Source organism: Octopus sinensis, linkage group LG10, assembly GCF_006345805.1.
Source record: "Octopus sinensis linkage group LG10, ASM634580v1, whole genome shotgun sequence".
NCBI classification, from domain to species: Eukaryota; Metazoa; Mollusca; class Cephalopoda; order Octopoda; family Octopodidae; genus Octopus; species Octopus sinensis.
The window spans coordinates 11,251,590-11,266,589 of NC_043006.1; the positions used below are offsets into that span (position 1 = coordinate 11,251,590).

General features: G+C 39.1%; 1 protein-coding gene across 1 annotated transcript in view; it reads left to right on the forward strand.

Annotated features, from left to right (window-relative positions):
* The window catches only part of LOC115216391 (gamma-aminobutyric acid receptor subunit beta-like), a 489,200-nt gene that overhangs the window by 445,283 nt on the left and 28,917 nt on the right, over positions 1-15,000 (forward strand). Inside the window, exon 8 of the mRNA XM_029785687.2 lies at positions 6,351-6,592. Coding sequence (XP_029641547.1) covers positions 6,351-6,592 — 242 coding nt within the window. The remainder of the gene's footprint in view (positions 1-6,350; positions 6,593-15,000) is intronic.

Sequence of the window (15,000 nt, forward strand, 5' to 3'; positions counted from 1 at the left end):
CTGTTTACCGCAGTGCTTGGAAGGAAAGTGTGTAGCGTGTGATCGTCGCTTTGACCATGACAGAGTAGGTTGTCATGGCAATACCTGCTCAGGGGCCTACGCAAAGTTGCAGAAAATGTATGACCCGCAGACAATTGTAAGTAAAGATGTCGATATTGACGAATATTCTGGGAGACCCGCAACCAGCAGAACTGAGAAATATATCACAGATGTGCGTGCAGCTGTGAGGAGAAATTGTCAGATCATCCTCCATATGTTATCAGGGGATTCAGTTCAGTCCATTATCACTGAAGATTACGGTTCAGTTCAGTCCATTATGACTGAAGATTCGGGTATGAGATTCATGTCTGCCAAGTTTGTGCCAACACTGCTTTCAACTGACCAAAAAGAAACTCGGGTTTCAGTCGCACAAGATCCCCTTGATTGTGTCCAGAACAATGAAAACTCTTTCAAAACTTTGCGTAGGGCTCCGAACAGGTATCGCCAAGCTGTTGTCAAAATTTGATGCAAATTTCTCGCTCAACTTTCTCTGTCATGGTCAAAGTAACGATCACACGCTACACACCTTCCTTCCAAGCACTGCTGTAAACAGCGAAAGAGAGCTAGAACGTTAAAACTTAGTGCGCATGCACAGTAGTGTTCAAGGTCATTATGTGCCAAGCGGCTTTACTCTGCATGCTTTTGCTTCGTTATTATGGCAACAATCCGGTTACTTATTGGTCAGACCACGTAAGTGTGCATTCTGTGGATTATGCGATGTCACGCACATACGCTCGCGTGTGTGTGTATTAAGCCTTCATTATGCACTACGTTCTTGTTTCAGTATGTGCACTTGATTTTAGAGTTTCATGTATTTGACGCCAATCTTGGGACATGAGGTTGTGAATTGATGTGGTTGTGGATTCATCAGTTTATATGTCACTAACATAACTAGAAAATTCATAAAACTCATTGATAACCACTTCCCTCATTCACATAAATACCACAAGTTCTTTAGCGGAAATTTTTCATAATTACGTTTATTGTATTCAACCAAAATAAAAAATAACAACATGAGTAACACATCCCCTAATATCCTATAATTGTCAATTCGGGATTTGTAATAGGTACCTGCGAAGAGAATTAGTTTATAAGGCCAGCATTATGGATTTGAACGGGAAAGCAAAAACAAACATTAGAATGACGGAAAACAGCTTCAAGGAGAGATATACGCAGCATTTAGCTTCGTTCACAAATCAAAACAAAAGATGTACATCTTTATGCAATAAGAGAGGTAGGTGAGAAAACCCCAGATAATCTGGGGCATTATGGCAAATGTCAGTAAATGTACTCACACACACACACACACACATGAGCAAAAATGAGTTGGGAGACATAACTCGGAGTAATCAATGACCTGAATTTCAGAACTGATATAAGAGTATGAATTAAGGTACATTGAAATTATATATGTATGCATATTTAATGGGCACCGGTGTGGTTGTGAGACAACAAGCTTGATTCGCAACCACATGGTTCCGGGTTCAGTTCCACAGCGTGGCACCTTGGATAAGTGTCTTCTACTAAAGCCTCAAGCCGACCAAAGACTTGTCAGTGGATTCGGCAGACGGAAACTGAAAGAGGCCCTTCGTATGTGTGTGTGGTGTGTGTGTGTGTGTGTGGTGTGTGTGTGTGTTCGTGTGTGTCCTCCCCCACACTGTCACTTGACAACCGATGTCGGTATGTTTACGTCCCCGTAACTTAGCGGTTCGGCAAAAGAGAACGATAGAATAAATACTAGGTTTACAAAGAATAAGTTCTGGGTTAGATTTGTTCGACGAAAACTCTTTAAGGTTGTGCTGCAGCATGGCCGCAGTCAAAAATAAAAGAATAAATTGATGTGTGTGTGTGTGTGTGTGTGTGTGTGTGTGTGTGCGCGTGTGTATATATATATATGTATGTATTTAAATGGATGAATGAATTATCTTTTGTTTACCGTTAACATGGAAAATTCAATAAACAGTTACCAGGGTAGCAAAATTCACCCCAGTAACACGGTTGAAGCGACCTATTCAAAGGTAGAAACTCCGGGTTAATGTGCAGTAATTTGTGTATTGGATGGATGGAAGCACTCCGTCGGTTCCGACGACGAGGGTTCCCGTTGATCCGATCAATGGAACAGCCTGCTCGTGAAATTAACGTGTAAGTGGCTGAGCACTCCACAGACACGTGTACCCTTAACGTAGTTCTCGGGGATATTCAGCGTGACACAGAGAGTGACAAGGCCGGCCTTTTGAAATACAGGTACAACAGAAACAGGAAGTAAGAGTGAGAGAAAGTTGTGGCGAAAGAGTACAGCAGGGATCACCACCATCCCTGCCGGAGCCTCGTGGAGCTTTAGGTGTTTTCGCTCAATAAACACTCACAACGCCCGGTCTGGGAATCGAAACCGCGATCCTACGACCGCGAGTGCGCTGCCCTATCCACTGGGCCATTGCGCCTCCACAATTATAAATAAATGAAGTTGAACGAAGATGTTATTAAAATTCTTTTACTTTCGACATATGTTTCGAAGACAGCATGGCTTTATATATGTATGTATATATATATATATATATATATGTATGTATGTGTGTGTGTATGTGTGTGTGTGTGGTCTATATATGTATATATATATATTATATATATGTATATATATATATTATAGTATATATATATATATTATGTATGTATATATATATATGTGTGTATATATATATGTATGTATATATATATATATGTGTATATATATATATATATATATTATATATATATATATATATATATATTATATATATATGTATATATATATATGTGTGTGTGTGTATATAGAATAACGATAGAATAAATACTAGGTTTACAAAGAATAAGTTCTGGGTTAGATTTGTTCGACGAAAACTCTTTAAGGTTGTGCTGCAGCATGGCCGCAGTCAAAAATAAAAGAATAAATTGATGTGTGTGTGTGTGTGTGTGTGAGTTTGTGTGTGTGTATCGTAGTCTGCAACAAGTACACTATTTGCTTCTAGAATACGATACTGATTGTCTGATGAAACCCCTTGCAAAAAAAATTCATTAGATATTAATGTTAAGAAAAAAAAAGTCTTCCTAGCATTTTGCCATTTCTTTGTGCATCATTGATCTGTTTCTCATTATCATTTTACCCAAATCTAGAACACTGAAGAATATTGTCCGAAAACCATCTAATTATTCAAATATGGTTTCTTTGTTCTGAAACCATTTTGCCTTCTAAATGGGAAAACTATCCTTTAGTGAATTTATAAATCTGCTGCCAGTTATAATAAACAACAGTTTTTTTTTTTCATTTCATCATATTCCTTCATTTTCTGTAGGGTTATCTTAATATCGAATAACTAGCAGTATCACCCGGCGTTGCTCGGGTTTGTAAGGGAAATAACTATATAAGCATTTTTAGAGAGTTATAGCCAAAAAATAGCAAAAAAATGCATTAAAAATGGGAAAAAAATTATGGTAATTTTTTTTTTAATCGTTGACTTATCGTAGACATTTTTAGAGTTACTTCCCTTATATAATAGCGAAAAAATGCATTAAAATGGAAAAAAATTATGGTAAATTTTTGTTTTTAATCCTAGACTCATCGTAGACGCGCGCTAATACCCAGACGGGCTCGATATGAATCACGACTATAAGATACCCGCTTTTGGTTAAACTGCACCGCAAAATGTGGGAGTAGTTAGGAATCTAAATCGTAGGAGCCAGACACACAACTTCTCTTTTATATATAAAGATATGTGATACGTTTAAGACAGCATGCTGGCAGAAACGTTAGCACACCGGACGAAATGCTTAGCAGTATTTCGTCTGTCTTTACGTTCTGCGTTCAAATTCCACCGAGGTCGACTTTGCCTTTCATCCTTTCGGGGTCGATAAATTAAGTACCAGTTACGCACTGGGGTCGATAGTAAACGACTTAATCCGTTTGTCTTTCCTTGTTTGTCGTCTCTGTGTTTAGCCCCTTGTGAGTCGTAAAGAAATAGGTATTTCGTCCGTCTTTACGTTCTGAGTTCAAATTCTGCCGACTTTGCCTTTCATTCCTTTCGGGGTCATTCATTTAAGTACCAGTTGCGTATAGGGGTCGATTTAATCGACTGGCCCCCTCCCCAAAAATTTCGGGCCTTGTGCCTAAAGTAGAAAAGAACTTTTTTGTTTTGTTTCGTTTTTTTTTTAAGACAGGTGTCAATACCTCGCTATCCTATTCCTTTTATTGTGTAAGCGCTAATATCTTGTTGAAAGCAATCTTATATTTCCATATATTTCGGAGTGGCCTCCCTTGACATTCTTGGCAAGATTTCTTTTCAGTAACGCTAATGATTTTCTCTTCATAATGAAAGTAATTTTAATTGATTAAAGTTTGTGGTGGAGGGGAATCTCATTAGATTAAGTATGCTTGCACTTACTCAACTATATTTTTGCACCCCGGGTGCATTTGATCCGCGAAGCTTAAACACAATTTAGCCTTCCTTAAACTTCGCATTCCACTTTCAATATCGTTTACATTCACCATTGTTGATATGGTTTTATAGAGTAATATTTGTTTCTGCTTTGTTTATATATATACTAGCAGTATCGCCCGGCGTTGCTCGAGTTTGTAAGGGAAATAACTATATAAGCATTTTTAGAGATGTAAAGTATAATAGCCATCTCAATATGGCTAACCACAAAGTGGGGTGTTACTGTAGCTTTTTACGTTCTGAGATTTAATAATACATTTTTAGAGAGTTACTTCCCTTATATAATAGCGAAAAAAATGCATTAAAAATGGGAAAAAAATTATGGTAATTTTTTTTTAATCGTAGACTCATCGTAGACGCGCGCTAATACCCAGAAGGGCTCGATATGAATCACGACTATAAGATACCCGCTTTTGGTTACACTGCACTGCAAAATGTGGGAGTAGTTAGGAATCTAAATCGTAGGAGACACAGCACACGACCTTACTTTTATATATAAAGATATGCGTCTATTCATCTATGTATACATACTGCTGTGATTGCATAGCTTATTATCCCCTTATGTACATGCGCTACGCATGCGCAGCACGTTTATTTGAATTGTGCTTGTTTTGTTCACTGCATTCATTTTTCATTTTCACAACTCTTCGTCTGTCGTTACTCGTTACATTTCTATCAGTCCCTACTGACCTAATCATTCTTCTTTATACATTTTGACCACTCCTTACTGCCTCTTAATTCTTTACATTCTCGGTCTCCTCCTTAACAGAACCATCCTGCGCTTAATTCTGCAAGCTCTCTCTCTCTCTCTCTCTCTCTTCCTTTTCCTCCTTGTTTGCGCGTGCTTCTGTCTTATGTATCGTTTTTCTCTCTTCTATGCTTTTCTTTCTAAGCGTTCTCCATACTATCTCGTACGTCACTTGATCAAACCTTCAGCTTACTCTTCCATTTCAACTGACGTCGATTTCGTTACAATCTTGCTGTCTTCTGTTTCTACATCAACATCCCTCCACATTACTACTTCACTTCAATCTAATTTCCATTCGCAAGCCTTGTTTTTCAGCCATCTTAAGTCAGAAGAATTTATTTTCAGGGGAATATAACTGCTTTAGAAATATCAATTCCCAGTGATGATTACAAATGGAAGATTTAAACGAGCTGTGTCGTCTGGCCTCTTAATATACTTCATTCTTCTTTCGTTTTAAACAGCCTTTAAGAAAATATGAACGTCAGACAACCGCATTTTTTCTCGTCAGCAAGTGTGCCACTATATACATAAGTAATACGGATCATTTCGGTTTGACCGGCAGTTTTTTAAAGTAATTTCCACGTAACTAAACACTTTTAAACTGCGTATACTGATAGAATGTGTTTATAAAACATCTTTTTCTCTTGGCTTTATTGAGAAAATTCAATAGTTTGTAAGATATTTGTTGTTTTTTTTCTTCAATTTCTGCAATTTCAACCAATCAAATACGTCTGTTGAGGTAAAAAATATTCTGTGCCGTATGAATATGTCCCTCGTTTAAGAAACAGATTGGGTTTATGTACATTTGTGAAGAAAAAAAAAGATACCCTTCCCACCACCCCTAACCCTAACCCTAACTAACCCTAACCCTAACTAACCCTAACCCTAAAACAGATTGAAATGCAATAGATCGATACTAGGGTCATAATTATGGGTGACAATTTCATATGATACCGCTAGAAAAAACTGCCGTTCAAACCGAAAAGATCCAAAAGTACTTTATTCAGTTATTTCATTGTTGCAGTGTATGTATGTATCTGCATGTACTTCCCCAATCAACAGATTTTTTACGTTTTTTTCTTGTTTGCTTGCAGGTATCACCACTGTGTTGACAATGACAACCATCAGCAACGGGGTGCGGTCCTCTCTACCGCGAATCTCTTATGTCAAAGCTATTGACATTTATCTGGTCATGTGTTTCGTATTTGTGTTCGCCGCCTTGCTGGAGTATGCAGCGGTGAACTACACCTATTGGGGGGGAAAAGCAAAGCGCAAAGCGAAGAAGCTACGTGAGAAAAACGAAACGCTCTACGATAAAGACGATAACGAAAACAGAGTAAGTTATTCTCGGAATTATTCTTTCAACTTTTAATTACCGAATTTAATGACTATGAATCGCTTTTTTTTTTTTTTCTTTTTCAAATGTAACTAAAAATTGCCCTGTGTCTAATGCGACCGTATTACAGGTAGGACACTCAGTGCCATAGAATAAGGAGCTGGATGTCTTAAATCTGCTCTGATACTGAAGACAAGCAAAATTATCACCGACACCTAGGACAAACTCACGAAAAATTGGTTACAGTACGTTGACAATTACGTAGCGAAATCATATCTCGTTATATATAAACGGCAAAATCTGTGTGTGTGTGTCCTTTATACAAATCCACAATTTTTCAGTTAGAGGGCTCGCACTTTCTATGGTCATTCAAAACCGTCCAAGGGTGGTCGTTCACATCTTTACATTTCCTCAGTCACCCGGCAAAGCCATTAAAAAATCAATAGAAGTGACGACTTTTTTGTGAATTTTCTATCCAAGACCAATCAAAATGCCCGAAACTTGATACACCAATTGAATGGCAGCTAGCTGTATGTGATTGGTCGGAGATTTGGACAGTACTCGCGTGTATGTGCGCACGCACGCAGTTTTATATGCACGCACTAGCAGTATGACCCGACGTTGCCGGGTCATAGTGCTAGTCTCATTATTCTTCCTTCCGCAGCATACATAATCTACATTTGATATGTGTCTTATATTATTTACTGAATGTACTACTTTTAAGAAACACTTTTTTTTTTAATTACCTGATTGAAAAATTATTCAAGAAATATTAAGAGAATTTTAACTTTTCATCAGCCTGTCAGCAATTTGCAACAATTGAACAACAAAACCATAGCGTTTGTTCGCCAGCCAGGTTTCCGATCGTGGTTACATAAAACATCGCAATCAGGAATACGAATTTTACATCTTGTATGGCAATTCTCTTGAGCAAAACAATTAACAATTTATACGGTTATTTCGAAAGAAGATAAAGTTGAATTATCTCTTTTACTTGTTTCAGTCATTTGACTGCGGCCATGCTGCAGCACCGCCTTTAATCGAGCAACTCGACCCCGGGACTTATTCTTTGTAAGCCCAGTACTTATTCTATCGGTCTGTTTTGCCGAACCGCTAAGTAACGGGGACGTAAACACACCAGTATCAGTTGTCAAGCAATCCTAGAGAGACAAACACAGACACACAAACACACACACACACGCATATATATATATATATATATATATATATATATATATATATGCATATATACGACAGGCATCTTTCAGTTTCCGTCTACCAAATCCACTCACAAGGCATTGGTCGGCTCGGGGCTATAGCAGAAGACACTTGCCCAAGATGCCACGCAGTGGGACTGAATCCGGAACCATGTGGTTGGTTAGCAAGCTACTTACCACACAGCCACTCCTGCGCCTATCTATGATAATTTCATACATTATTCCAGTATACTATTATTATTTTTTTCGCTGCTTTCGCGGATTCCCAAAACTCTCTGATGCCATTCTGTTTCATTATTATGAATTTGAATTGGAAGCTTGAATCATAGTGACTCTTTCATTGGCTGATTACACAACCATGGACGCCACCCCTATAGATTTTTTTTTGTTTGTTCCTTCTCGAGCCATGCATGGCTCATAAGAGCCGGTTTCCCGGTTTCCTTGGCGTATAGGTTCCCCACCTGGATGGGACGCCGGTCCGTCGCAGGTGAGCTGCAAGATGCAGGGGGAAAGAGTGAGAGAAAGTTGTGGTGAAAGAGTCAGCAGAAATTCGCCATTACCTTCTGCCGGAGCCGCGTGGAGCTTAGGTGGGTAGTAAAGAAATAGGAGCATCCATTCTTGTGATTTCACAGTGGAGTGATTTATTGCCTCTTCTTCGGCGGCAAACCTCACCCCCACTGTGCCATATCTTCTCCCTCTAGTGTAGAATGTCGCAGCACTCTTCACTTCATCCATACATTTTTCAATGGCTTCCTCTGATGCCATCTCTATTTTCTTATTGGTTCTGTATACCACTGTCCTCCTTCTCGTTCTGCTGCTTACTTTCTCTGGAGGAGTCAACCTTAAAATTGACTCCTCTTTCTGGATCAGTCCCTTGCAACTCTCAAACTTCACTCTTTCAATTTTCACTTCCCGCACTTCCAGCGCATTTGTAGGGCTCTGAACAGGTATCGCCAAGCTGTTGGCAAAATTTGATGCAAATTTCTCGCTCAACTTTCTCTGTCATGGTCAATGTAACGATCACACGCTACACACCTTCCTTCCAAGCACTGCTGTAAACAGCGGAAGTGAGCTAGAACGTTAAAACTTAGTGCGCATGCACAGTAGTGTTCAAGGTCAATATGTGCCAAGCGGCTTTACTCTGCATGCTTTTGCTTCGTTATTATAGCAGCAATCCGGTTACTTATTGATCAGCCGCCGAGACGTAGCTTCCGGCATGGGCTCGTTTCGATTCGCTATTCATTATTTTTTTCAAAGTTTCTTTGCCCCTAAATCGAAAAAAAAAAAACAAAACAAATACACAGGCCCGCAGGCAAACCGGCAACAGTCTTCGACAAAATTCAACGATAGGCACTAAGCCATCAGCAATCAGATAAACAAGAATGCTCGACGGAATCATAAGGATTTAAACAAAAGCGATTAATGCAGAGACTCGGGTGCGCACCGAACGGCGTACCATCGCTGACTGCCACACGACACTCGGTACTGGTTGACGTCGTCTCACTTTATAGTGGCTGAGTCATACCACTTGTCCCGTGGGAGGGGTGTAGCGTTTCCGCTACAACACTTACCCAACGTAGTTTAAATGTGACTAAAGTCATGCCCAGATATAGTTTATACTCACTGTTCTTTTATTCTTTTACTTGCTTCAGTCATTGGACTGCGACCATGTTGTAGCACGACCTTGCTGCAAAACATATCTTGTAAATTACCGCAAAAAATCTAGTATTCACCGATCGGAAAGTGAAAATAATTTCAAAAGTGTTCCCATATAGGCGCAGGAGTGGCTGTGTGGTAAGTAGCTTGTTTACCAACCACATGGTTCTAGGTTCAGTCTCACTGCATGGTACTGTGGGCAAGTGTCTTCTACTATAGCCTCGGGCCGACCAAAGCCTTGTGGGTGGATTTGGTAGACGGAAACTGAAAGAAGCCCGTTGTATATATATATATATAATATATATATATATATATGTGTGTGTGTGTGTATGTGTGTGTGTGGGTGTGTGTGTGTGTGTGTATATGTGTGTACGTGTGTGTGTCTGTGTTTGTACCCCACTCAACATCGCTTGACAACCGATACTGGTGTGTTTACGGCCCCGTAGGCTAGCGGTTCGGCAAAAGAGACCGATAGAGTAAGTACTAAGCTTACAAAGAATAAGTCTGGGGGTCGATTTCGTTGACTAAAGGCGGTGCTCCAGCATGGCGGCAGTCAAATGACTGAAACAAGTAAAAGAGTAAAGAGTAATTACAATTAACTAATCATGAGATGGAGAACAACGATGTGCAAGTGTGTGCATGTGAGTGTATGTGTGTGTCTGTATGTATGCATATTTATATATACATATATAAATGTACATATATATGTATATATATATATGTAGGCATACACTGGTGTGTGTGTGTGTATGTGTATTGACTGAATGGGTAGGCACTGGACAAATTGCTAAGGAGTGCTCCTACTTCTGGTTCTAGTTTGCGTGTAGTTGGGAGTGTAGCTGTGCGCTAAGAAAATTGAGAAACCATGCTAGATAGTAGGCAGTTTCGGTACTGTTAACTATAGTGTGAAATTACCTGTGCCATTTAGATTAACCAGATAACAATTGAGTGATGGAGCGAAGAGAGAAGATTAATTCCTGTTTACGGCGAAGACGAGTATCCAGATGGCCCCAGTGCAAGGACAATCCGAACACAGACAGGTGTTGCAAAATAACATTTTAGGAAGCGACGATGGCACTTATGACTGAATCAATAATTCTGTGAGAGACTGAGATAAACTTCCAACAGCAATTCTTCAGATCTGTTCCCTGATGTTTTGGTACATTGACGACTCCCCCTCTCAGTGTCAACTGGTAGCTGGTTATCGCCCTCAGCTAAAGTAAAACTTTTGCAAACCGGGCTGCGGAGAGATCTCTGTAAAGTAAAACTCTTATGTTGCTAAAATGAGGATGGGCGAGGTCCCATTCATATCCAAATATAAGTTTCTTTGGGATATCCTTTTCATTGACCAAAAGATGTACTATTTGGGGTGACTGGCAGAATTTGCTCGAAATCACCACAGAGCAAATTTATGACTATGTGACCAACGCTGTTAGAATTGCTTTTCAGATTTTGTCAAGTACAAACAAAAGTTTCAAATCCATGTTTGTGAAACATGCGACACTCGTAGCCTCAGTTTGGCCTATTTCATAGCCTCTATCTGCCCAAACCCGTTGCTAATATTGCACACAGGACTGTGACACCTTAACTTTAGAATGAGCATTTCTAACACCTGTAAACAAATCTGTAACAATTACAGATGAAGCCACTACAATAAGAGTTTGCTAGAGGTAACAAACTTTTCGCCAAAATTACGTATGTCAAAAAATGTTACTTGTTTACCAAAAGTATCAAGCAAAACTATTCCGCCCAAGTCATATCTCACAAGTTGTTTGATCAATGTATAATATTTTGTCTGGAGCAAGGAGTAATTTATTTTGGTGAACATACTGCCCCAGTTAGTTATAGTCACAGTTCATACTGGGACTAGCAATCCACATTATTGAAGACCCTGGTACAGTATTTTCGGCGCGTATCAATGCTTGTTTGTACATAATAGTGGGAAACGGTTGGTGTGGGTTTCTGTTATTGTTACATTATGAATTCTGTTACGTAACCCTGATGCTTATGCCAGGGTTACTGAATACTAAGTGCTAAGCAAACAGAAAATGATAGCAAAGAAGGTCCTCGCCTTACAAGGACAAATACGAAATTAAAGACTTTCAAAATCCTCTTCGAATCTGCATCATCTTCCAAAAGATATCTTCTCCCTCGAATTTTTCTGTGTGCTGTTGAGACATAGCAAGCAGTTGATCCATAGACATAGTTCCAAATAAGTAATCTGTAAGATTAGTACTGCAAAATTGACGAATATTTGCTTAGTTCACAGAGTTCAAGTCGTAATTTAAACGTGGTTTCTTTGAAACAGAATTTCACATTGGGCTTCTTTGCAAATGAATTACATGGATATCATTATTCTTTCTTTTATAGAAAATATTTAAAAAGAATCCCTTCGATATTTATTGATAAGACATGTAATGGGGATTCTGTCTTTGAGATTTGGAAAACTTGATTAAAAGATCGATGTATCCATTATTGGATTTTCCTTTCAGTTTGGATGACGAAGGAATAAAATAAAAACTGAGCAATATTGCGTAAAATAATGCCGAAGGTTTTGAAATAATCAAGAAAGAATAATAATAATAATAATAATAATAATAATAATAATAATAATAATAATAATAATAATAATAATAATAATGATAATCCGAACACATGCAGGTGTTGTAAAGAATGACCGGTAGAGAGGAAATGGCGTGAGACCGGGATGTTGTTGCCGAGTCTAATATCTCGGATGTGTTCCACGAACCGGTCAGCCAAGCGGCATCCCGTCTGACCGATGTACAGAGAAGGACAGAGAGATCAGGATATGCAGTAAGTGACGTTGCTAGAAGTGCAGGTGAAGTAGTCACTGATATGATAGGGTCGATGATGGGTGCCTGTGAGGATGGTGATGTTAGACAGGTAGGGGCAAGTGCGGCAGCGTGGGCGGGTGCAGGGGAACGAGCCGGGTTGGGAGGTGGTGGTAGGGAAGAAGCTGTCGACCAGGAGGTCACGTAGGTTGCGGGGGCTCGTTTGAAGGAGGAGAGGACTAGGTTAGGGAAGATGTACGTAGTAGATGGATCGGACTGGAGTCGCCGGAAGGCTCGGAGAATGGTGTGTTGGAGAGGTAGGGTTGAGGATGGAGGGTGGTAGGTGAGAGGAAGCGGGAGACGGGTGACGGCGGGGCGGATGCGGGAAGAGAGAGCAGATGCACGGTCCACGGTACGTGCTCTGGCAAGGACGATATATATATATATACTTAATTATCAAAGCTGCAAAAACATCACAAAAAACTGCTGCTCAGTTTCACGTCCCTGTTCAGAAGTCTTGATCACAGCTGCCCGACGAACGGAAACGTGAAACTCTGAGTAGCAGTTTTTTTTTGCAATATTTTTTTATATTTTCGCGGCTTTAATAATAAAGCATATTACTCTACATCCGGTATTCGAGTACAATGTTTTCCCACCTAGTTCCAGTTTTATGTGATTACTCTGGTGTATACATATGTGTGTGTGTGGTGTGTGTGTGTGTGGTGTGTGTGTGTGTGTATTTATTTATAAACGCGTTTATAAATGTCTGTATATGTTTTTATGCATGTATGTATGTGCTGGTATATATGTACGTATGGAAGGCGGCGAACTGGCAGAAACGTTAGCACGCCGGGCGAAATGCGTAACCGTATTTCGCCTACCGCTACGTTCTAAGTTCAAATTCCGCCGAGGTCGACTTTGACTTTCATCCTTGTGGGTAGTAAAGAAATAGGTATTTCGTCTGCCGTTACGTTCTGAGTTCAAATTCCGCCGAGGTCGACTTTGCCTATCATCCTTTCGGGGTCGATTAAATAAGTACCAGTTACGTACTGGGGTCGATATAATCGACTTAATCCGTTTGTCTGTCCCTGTTTGTCCTCTCTGTGTTTAGCCCCTTGTGGGTAGTAAAGAAATATGTATGTATGTATGTATGTATGTATGTATGTATGTATGTATGTATGTATGTATGTATGTATGTATGTATGCATGCATGCATGCATGCATGCATGCATGTATGCATGTATGTATGTATGTATGTATGTATGTATGTATGTATGTATGTATGTATGTATACACGTAATCTTATAAACAGCAGACCTTATTTGAAGAAAACTACTTCATGTACTGGCGGCAACAATAACTAAAACAATGAAAAGAAAACAACAGCAAAAGAACGAATGCTGCGTGCAGTATTGGGGAGAAGGAGGAGAAGCTCGGTGGAGAATGATAAATTAAGAGAGTAAAGGAGAGAGAGACAGAGCCATTATTGTCAAATACTGAAAGTCAATGAAGTAACGTGGCAATTTCTTCCAAATATACTGCATAAAGAGGAATACTTGAACGATGATCTTATAATCCAAGTGGGGCGCCATGAAAGTGGACATGACCCACATTGTTGTGAGTAGGCTTCACTACAATCAATCATCTTCCATGGAGTTCTCTGATCGAAACCGTTGACAAGTGGTAAAGAGATTTTGAATGGAGTGTTGGCAAGCTGATTGATTATTCAAGAAAATCTTTCTCTCTGTGTGTGGGAGAGAGAGAGAGAGAGAGAGAGAGAGAGTGAGAGACAGACATACATACAGACGAAGAGATAGACAGAGAGTGAGTGAGAGAGCGAGAGAAAGAGAGAAATTTGATTGATGGCGACCTCTTCTGAGGCTGCCATTTTGATTTCGAAAAGTGTGAAACCTTGATGCTGCCATTTTGTGTCTCAAGAAGTGCAAAAAAGTGTATTGTTTCGAAGTAGTTGTTTTATATAAAATATAAATGTGATGGAACTTGCAATTGTTGCTTCTTCTTCTTCTTCTTCTGCTACTGCTGCTGCTGTAGGGAGAGATACTAGAAGTGGGTTGAGAAAAAAGAGAATATGAATGATGATCATCAGTCAATATATGTAAGTCTAAGTGCATGTGTATTCAACAACAAAAAAATATACTGAACAGTTTTAGAGACCAGGTATATAATAATAATAATTATAATAATAATAATAATAATAATAATAATAATAATAATAATGATAATAATAATGATAATAATGATAATAATGATAATAATAATAATGATGATGATGATGATGATGACAATAATAATAATATGTGATGCATGTGCCTAGTGTACCCTTATCAGACGGGTAGTCATGACGGGTATACTGGGCTTCGTATATTTTACCCCAGTGTTACTTTGATGGCATGCACTGCTCTCTCTCACTCAATAATAATAATAATAATAATAATAATAATAATAATAACAATAATAATAATAATAATAATAATAGTAATGATAATAATCCCTTCTACTATAGGCACAAGGCCTGGAATTTGGGCAGGGAAGGGTTAAGTCGATTACATCGACCCCAGTGCTCTGTTGGTACTTACTTTATTGACCCCGAAAGGATGAAAGGCAAAGCCAGAACATCGGTGGAATTTGAACTCAGAACGTAAAGATATTAAATGCCGCTAAGTATTTAGTAGTCTTAGCACACGTCTGTTTTCTTTTACGGGAATTGAAACAGCAGATATTC